This window comes from Octodon degus, unplaced genomic scaffold, assembly GCF_000260255.1.
Source record: "Octodon degus isolate 3935 unplaced genomic scaffold, OctDeg1.0 scaffold00055, whole genome shotgun sequence".
Classification (NCBI taxonomy): Eukaryota; Metazoa; Chordata; class Mammalia; order Rodentia; family Octodontidae; genus Octodon; species Octodon degus.
This window is the reverse complement of record NW_004524631.1, coordinates 13,052,626-13,072,285: the sequence shown is the minus strand read 5'-3', so window position 1 is coordinate 13,072,285 and position 19,660 is coordinate 13,052,626. Positions and strand designations below refer to the sequence as shown.

General features: G+C 41.2%; 1 protein-coding gene across 2 annotated transcripts in view; it reads left to right on the top strand.

Moving 5' to 3' along the window:
• Positions 1-9,934, top strand: part of LOC101564598 (zinc finger protein 182) — a 69,663-nt gene extending 59,729 nt beyond the window's left edge. The window contains exons 4-6 of one of the 2 annotated variants that reach the window (XM_023717827.1): positions 2,273-2,399; positions 2,622-2,714; positions 7,144-9,934. In XM_023717827.1, the coding sequence (XP_023573595.1) occupies positions 2,273-2,399; positions 2,622-2,714; positions 7,144-8,747 (1,824 nt within the window). In that variant the 3' untranslated portion in view covers positions 8,748-9,934. The remainder of the gene's footprint in view (positions 1-2,272; positions 2,400-2,621; positions 2,715-7,143) is intronic. The other variant, XM_012515248.2, reaches the window with a different exon arrangement.
• The last annotated feature ends 9,726 nt before the right edge of the window (positions 9,935-19,660 follow it).

Here is a 19,660-nt window from a genome sequence, read left to right as displayed (position 1 = left end):
TCAAAATATATATATATATATATATACACACTAATAATAGCAGTATGTTATGCATCAATAGCAGTAACAGCTTTTCCAGGTTCTGCAATCATCTGAACAAAATTATAGATATCCAGCACACTCCATTAAAAAAAAAGAAAGAGAAATACCCAGAAAACAGCAAAGTTCTGTTACTGTTGTGGTACCTGGAACCATTTTTTTTATTAGCTTCTTAATCATCATCTGGAAAGAAAACATTCTAGAGTAACATCATTAAAAACAGCTTTGATAAAGCACGGTCACTACTATGTTTTTTTGGTGTTTTTTTTTTTTGGCTGTACTGGGGATTGAACTCAGGATCTTGCACTTGCCAGGCATGCACTTTTTCTACTGAGCTATCTCCCTGGCCCACTATTCCGTATCATTAAGCAGGCATGAGATATTTTACATTCACAGAAGTATGATATAGTACTGTCCTACATCTGTAATACTAAAGGCTACAATTAAAAAGGCATTATTTCAGACTTGATTCTACTTTTCCAGCAGAGAGCCCAAAGGATGATTTGACACAGCTCTGTAAAGAAATGCACTTTCTTAGATAGCATTTGCTTCCATTAACGGCACAATTTATTTACGCTCTTCATGAACACCAGCTGAAAACTTTTTTAAAAACTGGGGCAAAAACAAGAAACGGGGTGTAGGGGAGAAGACTCATATGAAGATGAATGAGTGAAGGCAAGCAGTATTCAACCTGACTAGCATTTTATCAAATCTGAAAGGTAACAGCTCCACTGAAGAAAGGAGATGCCAAGTAGTACTGCTTAGGAGCTTCGGACCACAACCAAAACACTGCATCATTTCAAAGAGAAGTAGTAGGCATACATCACTCATCAAGGATGCTGACATCTATGTTTAATCATCTGCTCGCTCATTCAGGAAGAAGGATGATCAGTTACTACTGTACTTTGATTTTTTTCAACTCAATCACTATGTTACAAAAATAGCAAGCTGCCATAGGAAAAAAATAAGGCTCCTCTATCCAGCACCAGTTATCTGTAGATCTTCACCTGGAAGCCTACAAACACTATAATCATCCCCAAAGAATGAAGGGAGTGAAGAAACCATACCAGATGTATTAGCTGGGACATGCTGTAGTTCAGGCTGAGCTATTCCTGTGTGGTGTTATTTTCCTATTACTGGGCTTTCATTTAGCCATAAAGACTTTTGGATCAAATTATATGTACTTAAGGAGTATGTGCATGTATTTGTTTACAAAATACTGACTGAAGATGCATGGCCATCACCCAAGCAAATGTTATATAGCAGACACAAGCTTGCAAAGCCTCCCTTGACTGGTGGGCAGCTGTGTGCCAGTGTACTTTTTTCCTATGTCCCCAAGCCCTACATAGGATAATGTTACAAACCGTTTTAGCCCCATCACTGCTGGAATTATCTGACTTCATTCTACCCACTTCTCTTCCCCCTTCCCCAATGCTCTGCAATAAACCATGTCCTTTAAGGTTTTATTTCTTCAGTTTTGATCGCCTGAGGTTTGATTGGTCCAGTCCTGACAGGTTTGGTGGTGCTTAAAAATGTTGAAGGCCCCAGTATGGGCTTAAGAGTGCAGGGAGAACCCTGCAACTGATTGAGTCATAAAGCAGTCACAAGATTCTGATTTTCAGTTAGTAGATGGAGAGCAGAGGCACTGGGGAACTCTACAGTTGTTTCTTTTTCTTCTTCATAGTTTATTACTAAATGTTTGCAGCTAATAATAAATGCATTTATTATGGGGAACTGATACATATACACTACATATGTTGGTCCTTTTTATTTCTCCTTCCACTCCCTTTCATCCCCCCGCATCTCCACCTAGTTATTTTATACATTACTGTGTTTTCTCACATTAGACTTATATATTACTTGCAGCTGATTTGTGTGTATGGTAAATTTCATTTTTCCCATATAAATATCCAATAACCAAGCCAACAATTACTGTAAAGATCATCCCCCGTACTGCTTTACTATGTGAACATTGTCATAAGTCAGGTGTCAACATATGTTTGAATTATTTTTGTTCCACTGGACTATCCTTGTGCCAGTATCACATCATCTTAAAGTTCCTATTATTGGACTACTATTTCAGGATGGATGAGAGTAGGCCACACTAACTTGCTGTAGACATCCTATATTAATTCATCATGATGAGCTTGGAATCCAGTGAGAAGTTCCCCTACATTTTTTCCTCATCACCCAGTGGTCAGCATTTTACAATAAAAGCAATGTGCTATTACAGGAACTAGTGACATTTGAGGACGTGGCTGTGGATTTCACCCCGGAGGAGTGGCAGTATGTAAGCCCTCCACAGAGAACCCTGTACAGAAATGTGATGCTGGAGACCTACAGCCACTTCGTTTCCTTGGGTAAGAAGTGTCCTTGGGAAATGGGGCTGTTTATGATCATTGCAATCAATGAGAACCTTTTCGTTCCTGAAAAAGTATCTTGGGAACTTCAAACTCAGGTTAAATGGTTTGACTTTACCACTGTGTGAAGCAGCAGGTCCCTTGTGTTGCTCTCAAACTACAATTTCCTCTGTCTCAGGGGCTCTGAAGACCAAAGAGGTATTTGTCATGTTTTATTATCAGGGCAGCAGGTTGCTAAACCAGACCTTATCCTCAAGCTGGAGGTGGAAGAGCCATGCCTGGCAGAGGGCGAAGTCCCAATTTGGAGCTTTCCAGGTAAGTAGAACAGACTCCAGCTGTAAGCACACAGGCGCTTACCCAGTCATTGGGGGAGGGCCTCCCACAGGGCTTTCAGGAATGTCTAGGGAAAGGTTGTGGCCTTCTGTTGGAGGACACGGACATGAACATTTCATACATAAGACTGATACACCTTCCCTGGATCCCCGGGTCTTATCACTCTCCTTATGTTGCTATTCCTATGCAAGTTTCTGCACAGCTCCTTTCCTCACATATCAAGTGTTTTTTCCATGCTACCATGCCTTAGCCCCATTGCTTCTACTGTTCTCATCTGTCATGGACTTAGCTAAAGCTAAGCCCACATTTGTCTCAGGCCTGTATCTAATGCTTGAGTTCCAGATGAGCTTGTCTGAGTCTATTCTTTCAGCTTAGCTATTCCTGTCAGGACTTGGTATCCTAAGACATCTTAATCACCTACTTTTTTGTGGTATGGGGATTGAATCCAGGGCCTTTGCATTGCGCTATATCACCAGCTCTTTTTAAACTTTTATTTTGAAATGGTCTTGCTAAGTTGCTAAGTTAAGTACCCATCTGGGCTCAAACTTGTGTTACTTCTGTCTCAGCCTGTCAGTGCTGAGATTGCAGGAGTAAAACACCACACTTTTTTGTGGTGGTGGTGCTTGGGTTGAACCCAAAGTTTTACACATGCTACACAAATATTCTAGCACTGAGCAATATCCCCAGCTCCTTAATTATCTACTTTTTAAATTATCTTTGAGGTATAATTCACTGTCATATAATTCAGCCACTTACACTATAAAATTTAGTAGTTTGGAGTGTATCTGTAGTTGTGTGATTCACCATTATCTAACTCTAAAACATTTTCATCAGCCCCCAAAAAGAAGCTTCTACTTTTATTAGTCTTTTTCCCATTCTCTCTTTCTCCTATTCCCTGGTAAGCCTGATTTTCTTGACATTTCATACAAATAGACTCATACAAAATGTGGCCATTTTGTTTTCCTTGGCATGTTTTCAAGGTTCATCCATGTTGTAGCATGGATCAACACTTTATTCCCTTTTGTGGAGGAATATTCCATTACATAGATAGAGAACATTTGTTTGTCCATCTATCTCCTGATGGGCATTTGGTGGTTTCTACTGTCTTGGCTGTTATGACTAATATGGGTATAAACATTCATGTACAAGTTTTTGCAGTGATGTAGGCTCTAATTTTGTGCAGATTTACAGTATTGGAATTATTATACTACATGGTAATTGTGTTTAACATTTTGAGGAATTCCTGAACTTTGAGTATCCAGTTCCTTAAGAACTTTCACGCAGTGGTGTTAACGTTCACTGAATCAGTTGTACTAAGATGGTCGATTTTTCTTTTTAATGTGCTATCGTCCATTACTGTCATTATTCATATTCAGGTTGAAATTATCTTCAGTGTGGCTAGTAAAAGTTTCTTCAGTCTGGCTCTCTGTCCTTTTGGTATGGTCCTGTCATTCTTTGAGCACTTTCTCTTTTTCCAGCAGAAGCATATTCCACGTTCACTTGGTACTCACGTTGTTTCAGACAGGAATCAACAATTTCTACAAGGACCTCTGGCTCCTGTTAGGGGGAATGGTCTTTAACTCCATAGTAGTACATAACATGGTCCTCTGTTGTGGGTTTTTTTCTTTTTCTTTCTTTCTTTTCTTTTTTTTTCTTTTTTTTTTGTAAATAGTTAGATTTAGAAGTGGGATCCATTTCTGAGGTTTTTTACTTTTTACTTTCTTCCACCGATGGCAGGTAATACACAGTTGTCTCTGCTTTTGTTACTAGTCAATCACTGGTGATTAATTCTTAGCACCATTAATTCATTAATGGCTGCAAAATGTTGATAGTTAAATTTTGTCATTCTTTGTGATTAGCTGGAATACTTTTACAAAGAGGAATTTCCCCTCCTATTATTTGGTTACCATGAAAAGACAGGCTAAATGATTGAGAGTTTTGTTGGCATATTTGCCAGTTTCCAGAATGAAGAGTTGCTTTGGTAGCAGCTCCCAAATGTGATCAATGAATTATATCCTTTTTTTGTTGTATCATTTATAGACTTAAGGATTTAAACATTCATATGTCTAATCAATTGCTTTCTTATTTCTATTGTGACTCAAACTATTGCATCTCTGGCCAGTGGAAACTCCTTTACATTGGTTCCCAAGTGCTTCCCAAGTATCCGTGCTTTTTCATTTTAGAAGTTCAAGGCTCATGTTGTGTATTTCTTGCCTCTGATCTGGTACTGGCCATTTTTCCAATGATCATTAAGGCCTGGTTCTTTTTAGTGGAAGATAAGGTTTTAAGATCACAATTTGGATGTTAAGGAATCATTGCTAAGCCTTTTCATTGATAGAATGAAATTTTATATATCGGTCATATTATGACCGATATATAAAATTTTTTAAATTACTCAGATATTCCAATTGATATTTCCAAATCAAATGCTGGATGTAAAGTTTAATAGATTAATTATATATCTGATGATAGTATTGTGTTATTCTTAAACTGTGGCATATGTATAGTTAGGCAAAGCAACTAAGACTTTCAGCCTGGTCATTAAGAAATATAGGAAATACAGAATAATTGGTAATATTAGGAAATCCTTTAACATTTACTTTTGCTTTGTGATATATAAAATATACTTACTTGGTTCCAAAGTCATATTTAGAAAATGAGGTACATATAGTGTAGTCAGAGGCCACTTTCCCTCTCCACCCATGCCTTTCTTTCCTTCCGTCACAAGTAGTCTTTAACAAAATTTATCTTTCTACTGCGTTTAATAGGAATATATATATATATATATATATATATATATATATATCTTTAGAAGACAGTATCTTACAATCATATTTTTCGCCCTTTTAACTTAATAGCCAAGAACATTATACATTTATAGATACTCTTTGATTCTTTTTATAATAATGTATCTTAGGGGCTGGGGAGATAGCTTAGTGGAATGAGTGTTTGCCTGGCAAGTGCAAGGTCCTGAGTTTAATCCTTTATACCACCAAAAGAAAATGTATCTTAGTAATCAATATGATGGCAGTAGCAGTTGTTATAAGCACTTTAAAGCACTTCTATGTGCCAACAGGTCTCTGTCATAAGTAAACAAAGCTTCTCAGCATCCATTTAGGTGAGCACTGTTATAATTTCTGTTTTATGGGTGAGTAAATGATACAGAAAGATCACTTACATACGGTCACAGATCAAATAAAAGGCTGAAGTGGAATTTCTCTTGGGCAGGAGCGTCCACAGTCCAACCATATGGGCTATATTGCTGCTATGCACCTAAGGAGGTGCTCATCCAGCAGTCCTGTGTAGAGCAGTTTGTAAGGGCTCTTCCTGGTATTCTGTGCTCACATTTGGCTAAGGACTAGTGTTTTGTTATCCTAAGAAAGGAAATCACAGGGAAGGAAACAAAAATTGCATGATTCATTGTAAAATTCATTAATGGAATGGCAAAATGTTAGCATTATGGGATCTAGATGGTAATATGAATAGTTACTGTAAACTTCTTTGAACTTTTCTCCACACTTGAAGATTTTCATGCAAAATTTTAGGGGAAGTGAGAAGTAAATTATAAAACATGATTAAAAATTCAGTATATGTGCCAAAATGTCAGATTTTATTGACTTCAAGATACCATTAATTTTAAGACATATCACTAAGAAAGAAACATTATCACCAGTTAATCTGTAACATGTTATTGATTGTTAGGTGTATCTGGATTCAGAGATGTTAAAATATGAAATATTGTGTATCTTCCAATTCATGAAATAAAAGGCTTTACAGTTTTAACTAAATGAGTAGTACAGATGACAGCTAATAAAATTAAGTTATTTAGGATTAGGTTATTTTTTTTAAAGACAGAACTATTTCTTAAAATTTATCTAGATTATCAATATAGGAAATATGGAGGACAGGGCCATGTGCATAATGGTACATGAGAAATAATTGGGAGTTAATAGGTATAGTTTTAAGGGGAATAGTGTAGACAGTAATGTTGAAGACTGTGAATATTAAGCGTGGGTGAACTTGCATTGGTGAGCCCATGTTGTCAGGCTAATTTATTTTAGATTTTTCTGTCATTCAGTGAGAATGTTAGATTTAGGTATGTTGTAAGATTTGAGTCCAGAAATCACACTGCTTTATGTCTTGCTAGCAGGAAATAGTGTAAGTTAGGTTCAGTTAAGAGTTCAGATGTTGACTGTGGATTGAGGGTATTAAGGTCCATGCCCAGAGCTGATGGAAGTTAGAGATAATATAAGAGTAGTGTTAAGAGACCAGACATTGGAGTAAGATTGTTCTTGGTTAAAAAATAAAGGCCAGTAGATGGAAGTTGTGTAAGAGAATTTCCAGGGACTCCAATAAAATGAAATTATTTTTCATATGGTGGGGAATTTCTGAATATTTTATTTCTTTCTAGAAGTCTGCCAAATTGATGAACAGATTGAGAGGCAGCATCAGGATGACCAAGATAAATATCTGTTGATGCAAGCTGGATTCCCTGACAAAATAATTGCCACTGAGAGTGGTTTTGAGTGTAATGAATTTGGAAATACACTTCATCTAAGTACAAGGTTTGTTGTTCCAATACAAAGACCCCATAAACTCGAATCATTTGGAAATAATTTAATAGGTAATTTTGATTTATTTAGAAGCTCTTCAGAAAAGAAACATAATAATGGATGTGCAAAATTATTCTTTCACACTGAATATGAAAAAAATCCCATAGTGAAACCCTTTGGATATAAAGAATGTGGGAAATCCCTCAGGTCAAAGAAAGGTCTTAGTCTTCATCAGAGAATTAAAAATGGAGAGAAGCCCTTTGAATGTACTGCATGTCAGAAAACCTTCAGCAAGAAGTCACACCTCACCGTACACTGGAGAACACACACAGGAGAGAAACCATTTGGTTGTACTGAATGTGGAAAAGCCTTCAGCCAAAAATCTCAGCTCATTATACACCTCAGAACTCATACGGGCGAGAGACCTTTTGAGTGTCCTGAGTGTGGGAAAGCCTTCAGAGAAAAGTCAACAGTCATCATACATTATAGGACTCATACAGGAGAGAAACCTTATGAATGTAATGAATGTGGAAAAGCCTTCACTCAGAAGTCAAACCTCATTGTCCATCAGAAAACCCACACAGGAGAAAAAACGTATGAATGCACTAAATGTGGAGAATCCTTCATACAGAAGCTTGATCTAATTATTCATCATAGTACTCACACAGGAAAGAAACCCCATGAATGCAATGAATGCAAGAAGACTTTCAGTGACAAATCAACCCTCGTTATACACCAGAGAACACACACGGGAGAGAAGCCTCATAAATGTACTGAATGTGGGAAGTCTTTCAATGAGAAGTCCACCCTCATTGTGCACCAGAGGACCCACACAGGAGAGAAACCCTATGAATGTGATGTGTGTGGAAAAACTTTCACCCAGAAGTCAAACCTGGGTGTACATCAGCGAACTCATTCAGGAGAGAAACCCTTTGAGTGTAATGAATGCGAGAAGGCCTTCTCTCAGAAATCCTATCTCATGCTACATCAGAGAGGCCACACAGGAGAGAAGCCATATGAGTGCAGTGAATGTGAAAAAGCATTTTCCCAGAAGTCATATCTCATTATCCATCAAAGAACTCATACAGAAGAAAAACCCTATAAATGTAATGAATGTGGCAAAGCCTTCCGAGAAAAGTCAAAGCTCATTATACATCAAAGAATTCACACAGGAGAGAAACCATATGAATGTCTTGTATGTTGGAAAGCTTTCAGCCAGAAGTCCCAGCTCATAATCCACCAGAGAACACACACAGGAGAAAAGCCCTATGCTTGCACAGAATGCGGCAAAGCCTTTAGGGAAAAGTCAACATTCACTGTGCATCAAAGAACTCATACTGGAGAGAAGCCCTATAAATGTACAGAATGTGGGAAAGCCTTTACCCAAAAGTCCAACCTTATTGTTCATCAGAGGACCCACACTGGAAAGAAGGCCCATGGGAGAGGTCACACCTGGAAGTGAAAGCTCACTGGGCATTAGATAGTAAAGCAGCAGCATCTGCTGTGTACCCTGAGGGAAATTTGTGTCAATTTAAGGTTTTCAAAGTGTGTCCTAACCTTTGATTTAAACATAGGCAGTTAAATTATCCTTTCTTCTTTTTTATCCTGGTCTTCACCCAAAAGCAATAGGAGAAAAAGAAGAAATGGAATCTCCATATCTGACAAAGCAAGGAGATTAGCTGCAACACTGCCAGAACAGGCAGTGAAGTGCCTGTGCAAGAGATTTCAGGTCCACAGACGCAAGGCAGGATGGGTAAGGACTCTTAGATAAAGGTTGAGCAAGATATACCTTAAAGTGCAAGGCCCTGGGCAGCTCGGTAACGGGGTGCATAGGCAGATGAGGCATATCCTTAAGTATTTGGGGTCTGAGGAGAAACAGGCCTCTTAATAAGGAATCATTCAGACAAATTGCATTTGCAGGAGGAACAGTTGGGGATGAGGGACGAGAGAGGACACAGCTGTCCCTAGTTACTGACTTGGGAGAGGTCAAGTCTGAAATAACTAACAAGTGTATGTCAGGGATCTCAGCAGTTAGAAAAACCAATCTTCTTGGAATGTGGTCCTGGTATCTTCCCTGACACAACCCTCTGGCAAATAGCAAGTCTAGCAACAACTCTGCAATTCTAAGAGAATGATTCAAACATAATCAAAACCACAAACTATTTTTTAAGCCAGCAGTTCTATTTTTAAGAATGTATATATTTATAGTGTACAAAATGATGAACACAGAGATCCAGTGATGGACTGTTTCTAAAAATAAAAGATTGGAAGTTGTCACAATGACATCACCAAGATTCTGTTTTCTAAATTTGTGATATTCACAGAAAATTCTTAGGCAGACAAAAATTAATAGAGAACTTGTGTTATTATTTGTGTAGTTATGTGGGGTAACCCCCAAGTTATAAGGTAGAAAAAGCAAGGTACAACATAGTGAATATAATATGCTACCATGTATATATAAAATGGTAAGTACATAATTAGTTGTACATGAATAAACTTTCTGAAAGGTCATAAAAAGCTAGCAAGCCTCATTACCTCAGGAAAGGGGCAGTGGGAAGGTTGGAACTGAGGAGATATCTGTGAATCCTACATAGCTTTTGAAAAATTATTCTGTGTGAATGTACTGCCTTTCCAAATATAAATAAAACTTTTTAAAGCACATTGTAGTCTATTATTATTATAATGAAATCAGTCTAGAGATAGGATTTTATAACATTTAATACAGATATGCTTAATGGAGAGTATAAAGTTTTTTGGGTGCTAGCAATGGAACTCAGGGTCTTATGCTCCACCATTGAGGCAAGTGCTGTATCACTGAGTTACACCCCCAGCCCTGGTGGGTTTCCTTTTTTTTTAATGAGTGAATAAATTGAATAGCCAGGCAGACAGAACAACAGATACTCACTAAATTCCTAAGTTACACAGGCATTAATTTCCTCAGGGGACCAAATAGTGATTCTGAGGTCAGTGGAATTATTACCTAAGTGTAAAATAATTGAAACTGTAGTACATTTCTTCTTTAGTGTGCACAGTGATAGCTATGAAGAGATCCTATTAAAACCCACTGCTGGCTTTTTTTTTTTAAACCAGGGATTGAACTCAGGCCCTTGAACTTGCCAGGGAAATGCTTATTCCACTGAGCCATCTCCCTGGCCCACTGCTGTTTTCTATATCTTAGTAAAATGATTTAAGTTCATCCACATGACACACTCCTTTTGTAAGAGGTATAAAACAATGCACAGAGAGGCTAATTACTCTCCAGGGTCATATTACTACTAGTGACATAGTTTCCAAGGTAAGAGATAGAGACCCCATGATCTGGCCACAGGCCAAAACCACATAGCAGGATACTTGCTCTAGAACAAGCAGTCCTGCTTGTAAATCACTATTTGTGGCACTTTTGCTAATGTGGTTATACACCAGGGCCATGGCTGGTAAAAGTTGGAAGCCCAAGCTATATAAAATCTTGGAGACCCATCAACACTCACCTGAGACCCTGTTTGTGTCCTTCCAGGTATTTTTTTCCCTCTGAATCTTTTAAGAAAATGATCCATGGACTCACTTTTAAAAAACGAGACAGGTCCCACAAAGTACTTTTCCAAGAAGGCTGGCTGGCTTGCTCCTGGTGCAATCTTCTGGGACAAGGCCTAAAGGCACACAAAGACATTACATCTTCCTACTCTTAAAGAACCTTCCTAGGGTGTCAGGTTTATCAATGGCCATCCTGTAGTGGGGTATGGAGTCAGATATCATTTCCTGTGGATTTGGATTCCATCTTCCTGGGACACCAATGACAACCAGATGAGCTACATGTTGGCAAATGGAGGTAAGGCACAGAGCTACAGGGAAAACTACGGAATGTGGGAAAGAGGAGGGTGGCCATGGGCCAAGTGGGGGGATGAATAGGGGTGAACAAACAAGATGGAAATATCCAATGGTGTGTAATTAAGCATGGGTAGTAGTGGTGACAGCAAAGTGAGGTAAGAGTGGACGATGCTTGTGGACGAGCATGAGTGTAGAGCAGGGCAGGTGGGTAGAGATCCAGGGCCTGTCCTTAAGGATGGGCCTTCAGAGTGACACAATGGAGAATGGTGGGTACTCTGGAATGGCAGAGATCTGTGGAATCGGGTTACAGGGTGTCAGGGTCAGTGATGCAGGCATTTTCAGTTTTGGCATTGGGAACTGTGGGGACTAAGTGTGGGAGGTGAGCAGCAGGGTTTTTGTACCAAGGAGAGCTATGTGGGTGGGAATAGCTTGTGCTTTAAGCATGGTGCTCCATGAGCACCAGTGCTGTGTTCTGTATTCTTGTGGCCATTTATATATACACTGGGAAGGAAGGGCCTTACCCCAAGCTATATCTAAATTAGCTCTCTTGTGGCCCTAGGTCAGACCTGGGTCCTACCTCCCCTACTATTTAAGCCAGCTAAAATTCCTAAAATAAAACTGTGATCCCTCTTCAGCCTATTCCCTAGGGCCTTCACAACTACTCAGGATCCCTGAGATAACACTTCTGACCTCTGGCCTACAACCACCCAGATCAGTACTGGCTTCCAGTATTTTAACCAGTTATTTCATATTGTATTATTTCTTTAGGTATACGTGGCTGAATTGTGAGTTATCTTTTCTCACTTCATCCTTGGAGCCTGTTAGTATGAGAAATTGCCTTGATACAATGATAGTATCTGATATACTGTACCCAATAGACAACCCCAGGGATCTCAAATTAGAAAAGCTCACAGACCAAATTAAAATGTTTGAGTTACATGTTTCATTAAATCAATTTCAAAACAATTTTTATTTTATTTTTTTCCCATAATTCTGTTGAGAAATAGCAATGAGACAGCTTCAAATCAAATCGGTAGGACAGTTTCAACAATCAACACACTGCATACTCTCTTCCTAGTGGTTAGTTGCTGCACAAGATGCAGACATGACATCCTATTTACAAACACCACTAGAACAAATCCCTCTATTCATTAAGAGAATGTAACTATATATCTATTCCAACCACCCTGAACACACAGATACAAAATGGGCATTCATCTGTATCCCCCCTTTTGTAGAGCTCTGTCATTTGAATATTACAGGTGTGTTAACTCAGCAAAACACTCCAAGAGTCCAGTAGTCCACAACAGTATTGGGTCTTCCGCTTGACTGGCAATGTTAGAAATCATTGACCTAAGTCCTCCACAGCTCAACATAACACGATGGCTTTACTTCTTACACCTAGCCCCTATACTGTTCTGCTGGATGGCTAAGACCAAGACAAAGCAAGACCCATGCAACAAGAGTTGTAGCTTTTGGATCTGATAAGGTCAGTCAAATCCCCCCAGGATTTATCCTGAGATCCTGTACCTCAGATTGTAGATCCTTTGTCAGTGTCACCCTGTGGACGAGTCACGGCCATTGCCTGGCCAGTGTGCTCTCTATAAAAGCCTGAGAGAATGCCTTCTCTCCATGTGACTCTTCCCAGGCACACTCCACATCATTGATCACCCTCCTCTTTGGCCCCACAATCTCCCTGATCAGAAAACCTGGGACATTACTGAGTTACATGATGTTACAGCATAAGTTCTCATATGTCCTGAGTCTTAATTGACCTTGGAAGGCTAGGACCAAAATGCTGGCTTTCCCTGCAGCCCGCCCTTTTCTCTAATTTTGGTCTGCAAACTTAGGTTGTCAACCCTCCAGTAAAAACAATTTTTTATTTTTATTTTTTCGGAACCGGGGATTGAACTCAGACACTTGTGCTTGCCAGGGAAGCGCTTACTCTACTGAGCCATCTCCCCAGCCCCTAAAAACAATTTTTTAAAGCAAGGAAAAAAGTGTAAGTTAGCACACTTAGGACAGGAGAAGAATGGTGTGTCCTGACTGCATGTTGGGTGGTCAGACCCTGCCTCTTTCTCCATCTATTGCACTGATCCCATATAAAGACCAAAGTTAAGTTTTGAGCAAGAGCACCATACAGACTGCAGGATACTCAGAGCCATAGTGGCCCCACTGCCCTCAGCTGCATCCCACCAATTCGTCTCAATAGTGATGGGTTTGTTATGTGTTTAGTGGAGCAATGACGTGTGTCACCCACTGGTGGCCAATTTAGGTATAATGTAGCTGAAGTGGTAGGATACTTTAGGCGTTGGTCTTCCTGTCCCTTTGCTTGTAATAATCTTGTTTGTTCTATCATTTATTCTACTTATTTCATGTATCTTTAGCATACCTTGCAAGTCACTGATGTCACTGTTTAATGATATAAATTCTGCCTATGTCAACAGCTGCTTGATTGCTTGGGATCAGTACTTTATACACTGAGTTTTGTTAACTTCTCCTAAGTGCCCAAACGGCATAAGCCCTGTTTAGGTTTAGCACATCTTACACTTTCGTTTCATCAGGCTAATTTTCATGACTCTGAGAGGTCAATCAATAGAGAAAATCACAGCTAGTTCTTTGAAAAAATTAGTAAAAATCAGAAATGCTAGACTGATCAGGAAAAGCAGATTTTCAAATGTCCTTTTATTGTGGGCTTTAGTACAGTACATAAACATTTAAATGATAGTGAATGATAGTTGTCAACAAATTTGACAATGTAGGCATTGTAATAAAGGAGAAAAATCATATAATTTCTGATACAGAAAAAGGATTTGCCAAAACTTGGTGTTCACAGTATAAATTCTTAGAAAAGTAGTAATAAAGGGGATATCTTTAAAAATCTTAGTCCAGGCCAGGGGGATAGCTTGGCGGTCTAAGTGCCTGCCTGGCAAGCACAAGGACCTGGGTTCAATCCCTGGCACCACATGCTGAACCAGCCACTAAAACTGGGTGTGGTGGTACATGCCTGTAATCCCAGTGCTGGGGAGGCTGAGACAGGAGGATCACTATGAGTCTGACCTGCATAGAGAGACCCTGTACCAAATAATAATAAAAAAAGATTAAAAAGAAACTTAGTCCAATTAGTGGTGATGGAGGAAACTTTCCTCTGTGGCTGGGAATGAGGTAAGGATGCTTGCTATGCTCAGGTCTGCTCTGCATCAGGTTGAGTGTAGGAAGCTTTGTTGACCAAGCAAGAAAAGGGAAGGGAAGAATGGCTGGCAATGAACAAACCAAACTTTGCATCTCTGCAGGTATCACATACATAGAAAATCTACTATAGACTAATTATTGGAAGTTGCAAGTGAATTTAGCAATATTGTTTTGCCTTATATCAGCAAGAACCAGAACAAGTAAATGCCATTAATTGAACTGGGAGAGCAGAAAGAAAGAAAGGATGGGAGCTGTATAATGGCGACCTTTGGCAGGAAGTGAAATTCGGGTGAAGTGGAATGGGATTGAAAGATGCAGGGAGAAACCACCTTGAGGCTTTGTTCAAGGAGGAGAAGACCCAGAAGAGACAAAAGCTACAGCTGTGAAAAATGGTGAATCAATAAATGTCTAAATGTGTAAGGAGGGCTGCAGAGACAGCTCAGTGGAAGAAGCACCTGACTGGCATATGTAAGGTCCTGAGTTCGATTCCTCGCACCTCAAAAAAAAGTGTAAGGAAAGGAGTTGATGACAACTGAGTGTTAGGGTAAAAAGGCCACCGAAGGAGAAAGTGTCCCAGAAAGGCTCATTGCAGCTGAAGGATGCAGTGTTCAGACCCAAGGACATGGGAGGGAGGCAGGAATTGTCCTCAAACCAGAGGATTGGGGGAACCTGTGTAGATGCCCCTTCCCAGGGGGGTGGCATTCATGTGCTGTGACCATCAGAGGCCCACATCCTTTAAGGAAGACATCATGGCAACAAAGTTGACCTGTGCACCAGCCCGTGTTTCTAGTGTTCACTCCCATGTGCAACTTGAGACTTGGCTCCTTACCATCAAAGGCTCTTCTTTCCCTGGTTGGGAAACTTGACTCCCTGTAAGAGGACAGAATTCCTGGCCAGATGTGTAGGCTTGGGGGCCTCTTATGGCTGAGACTGGGATAGCACAGCACAGTCACCCATTTACATGTTGGCTACGCCTGGCTATTGTGCTGGGACACATGAGCATAAATGCCTTCCTGTGGGTCTGAGGCATCTTACACCCCTGAGCACTGCCAGCACTTTGCAGGTGAGAGATTCTCATAGGCCTTTTCCTCTGCACCTGGCCTGACCACAGTGGGTGGCTCCATAACATGTAGGGATGAGGGGCACTGCAGGATGTGACTGAGGGCATGGCCTAGGAGGCATGGCAGCACCTGGACCCTGCTGAACAGAGTGTAATGTGCCATGAGGACTCAGCCATCTGGTTGCACGCCAAGGGAGGGCTACCCAGGAGTGTGGAATTTCTGATTACTGTGGTTAGGTTTGGGAAGCCACCTTACTTCCTCATCCTCTGGTACCACTGATCCTATAACACAGGAGATGGCACCACCTGAAGTGACAGAAACACTTCCTCAAAAAAGGTCATGTGCTGAGGTTGCTGAGATCAATAGGATGAGTCTTCTCTTTCTGAAATTGTAAGGAAGGAAACCAAGTGGGTACTAGTTTTGCTATCGCACCTCAACCTTGGCAAAAGTTAATGGCCATGATGTGTGGTGCTTACTTAAGATGAAAAAAGCATTAAATTGTAAGGTTCAGTACTTTTTGTGGTTTTAAACATCCACTGGCAAGTTTGGGTTTAAGGCACAGGAATATCTGATAGCCAGTGAGGGCTGCCTTCCTGGTTTGCAGATGACCTTTTCCTGTTGTGTCTTTACTTGACTGAGAGAACTAGCTCTATTCTCATAATAAAGTCAGTATGATACCACTGTGAGGCTCTGTCATCATGACCTAGTCCTACTAACATCAAGTGAGGGTTAAGATTCCCAGCCCCCAGCTGAGTGTGGTGGCACATGCCTGTAATCCCAACACTTGGGAGGGGGAGGGAGGACTATTACCTGGATTTTGAGACCAGCCTGGGCTATATAGTGAGCTCAAGGCCAGCCTGAACTACATAGTGAGACCTTGTCTCAGAAAACTTAAATAAATACATAAATCCCAGCCCCAATCAATTAGGGGTTAAATTTGTGGGGACATAAGCATGCTGTCCACAACAATACTCAAGTACTTTTTTCTATACCTTTTGGTTTGTTCAAAATACTTCACAATATTGAAAAATAATTTCAAAAGTAATTAGGCATATACTAACAAAATCTTAAGAAATAGGCATAAGATAGGGAACTACCCGCTCGGGCCCCCCTCCTGTCCCTCTGTCGGGAGCTTTCTTTCTCTTGATAAATATATTCTGTTCATAAAAAAAAGAAAAGAAATAGGCATAAGATTTGAAGGAAAAATATTAAGCAGTCACATGATATATTTTTTCAAATGATATATTAAGAAAAGGTAGCAAAGGACATGATGGTAACATGTTTCTATACCCAACAACATGGCTTTAGAATCTATAGGTGTTAAAAAATAAACAATGGTGATGAATCTTCAATTACAGAGATATATTAATCAGCATCTTTTAGAGCAGTGATGAACCAGGGGTGAAAATTCTAGAGCTTTCAGTCATACAAACAACCCACGTTGGCACATGTGCCATAGGCTTACCACTAGTGTCTTAGAACAAACAGACAAAATTAATGACTTACTTGAATAACACAATTATTAAGCTTGTTGTATGTATGATACATGGGTATAAGAGTACACAGACCTTTTTATAAATCCATTGGTGAATACACAGGAAAAATATTTAAAGATACAGATGTTGCCTAGTGTGAAGGCCCAGGTTTCAGTCCCCAGTTTTTAAAAATCATTTTATTTATTTATTTATTTATTTATTTATTTAATTGGTACAGAGTCTTGCTACAAAGCTTGAACTCATAGTAATCCTCCTGTCTCAGCCTCCCCTGCAGTGGGATTACAGGTGTGCACCACCACATCTGGTTTTGCTGGCCGGTTCTTCACAGGGCTGGCATGGCATGCAGTACCAGTGATTGAACCCAGGTCCTTGCACTTGCCAGGCAGGTGCCTACACCACTGAACTATCTCCCCAGCCCTCAGTCTCCAGTATTGAGGAGGAAAAATGATAACTGAATAGAAGATCAGAAAAAAAAATTGTAATACCTTGAGACATTTTATGTAGGTGCAACTCAATCAAATTAGAAATGGGAACATGTTCCCTTAAATTATTTTCTTTTTGGTTTTTCTTTGTTGAGATAGGATCTCACTATGTAGTTCAGGCTGGCCCTGAGCTTATTATGTAGCCCAGGCTGGCCTTGAACTCACAGTGATCCTCCTGCCTCTGCCTCCTGAGTGCGGGAATAACAGGCATATGCCATCATGCCCAGATAAATTATTTTTGTGTAAAGAAAAATAAATCAAAATAAAATTATGACCAATGAATACATATTGAATATTAAAATATATAGGATGTGGCCAAAACAACTGAGGGAAATGCAGCCAACCACGATGGTACACACCTGTAATCTTTATCTGTGAGTCAGAGGCCGGAGGATCCCGAGTTGGAGCTCAGCCTAGATAGGTTAATGAGATCATTTCTCAAAATGAAAAATAATACACAGAGTCCTAGCCCAGACCCGGTGAGTGTATAGGAGAGCTTCCTACTACCCTGGACCAGCGGAACCTGCCAGTCCCAGCCCAGGGGCAGCGCGGGAGAGACCCTCTTCCACCCTCTTGGGAGCCCGCCACCACTCCACAGCACCCCCCACCCCGCCCATCGAGTGAGAATTTCTGCTGCGTTCTGGGGACCCCCAGATCCAGTCCTATCCCTGGCCCAGTGAGTGTGTGGGAGAGCTTCCTGCTACCCTGCGCCGGTGGGACCTGCCGGTCCTAGCCCAGACTAGGGTGGGTGAGACCCTCTTCCACTTCCTTGGGACCACCCCACCACTCTGCAGCACTCCCCCCACCCTGCCCGCCGAGTGAGAATTTCTGCTGTGTTCTGGGGACCACCAGATCCAGTCCTAGCCCAGGCCCGGTGAGTGCGGGGGTGGGGGGGGGAAGCTGCGGGCTGCACAGCTGGACCTGCTGGTCTCAGCCCAGGTGCAGCGTGGGTGAGACCCTCTTCCACCCCCTTGGGACCCCGCACCACTCTACAGCACACCCCTACCCCGCCCACCCAGTGAGAATTTCTACCTCATTCTGGGGACCCACCAGATCCAGTTCTAACCCAGGACCTGTGAGTGTGTGGGAGAGCTACCTCTCCCCGCTACTCCACTCAGACTCAGCTCAGGCCTGCCATACAGGCCTGCGGTGAAACCTTTCAGCTGCAATCCCTGCAGAGAGAGTAGGGGACAAAGCCACCCAGCTAGTTCAGGAACAGAACATCTTGCCAGAGGGGCACAACAGGATCACTGCCAAGGGCAGCAACAGGAAGGAGCTGAGCACAGTAGCCAGACCCAAGACAGGAATAGCTGGATAAATTCAAACTTTGTAGATCTGCACCTGAATTTCAGTAGGTGCTAAGATTATAAATGCACCAAAGCTCTATAACAAAGGTTGGAAGACAGTGCTACACAAAATAACAAGAAGGAGCAAAATGCAATCTCAGAACCCAAGCCCACCCATAACAAGTGGAGAGGACACTAACACAGAACAAATTGGGAACCACACAGCTGAAATCAATGAATGAACAGCTTTTGAAATAAAGCAACAACTGCAGAAAGGTATAGAGGAACTCAGATTGGAAATGAAAAAAGAAATCCCTGAATTAATAGCATCTACAGTAAAGAATCAAATACAGAAACATATGGAGGAGAGAACCAGTCCTAGCCCAGGCCCAGTGAGTGTGTGGGAGAGCTTCCGGCTACCCTGCGCCAGCCGGACCTATTGGCTCCAGCCCATGCGCAGCATGGGTGAGACCCTCTTCCACCCCCTAAGGACACCCCCCTGACACGGTAGTACCCCCCCTGTGCCAAGTACGAATTCTTGCCGTGTTCCAGGAACCCTCAGATCCAGTCCTAGCCCAGGCCCAGTGAGTGTGTGGGAGAGCTGCCCCTCCCCCCTACTCCACCTTGTCCCCTCCAGACTCAGCTCAGGCCTGGCATACAGGTCTGGGTGCAACCCTGCAGCTGTAATCCATGCAGAGAGCGTAGGGTCAGAACCACCCAGCTAGTCCAGAAGCAGAACATCTTCCAGAGGGGCACAACAGGTTCACCCCTGAGGGCAGCAACAGGAAAGATCTGAGCACAGCAGCCAGACCCAAGACAGGCACAGCTGGATAAATCCAAACTTTGTAGATCTGCACCTGAACTTCAGTACGTGCTAAGGTTATTACTACAACAAAGATCTACAACAAAGGTCAGAAGACAGTGCTACACAAAATGACGAGAAGGAACAAAATGCAATCTCAGACCCCAACCCCACCCATAACAAGTACAGAAAACACTAACACAGAACAAATTGGGAATCACACAGCTGAAA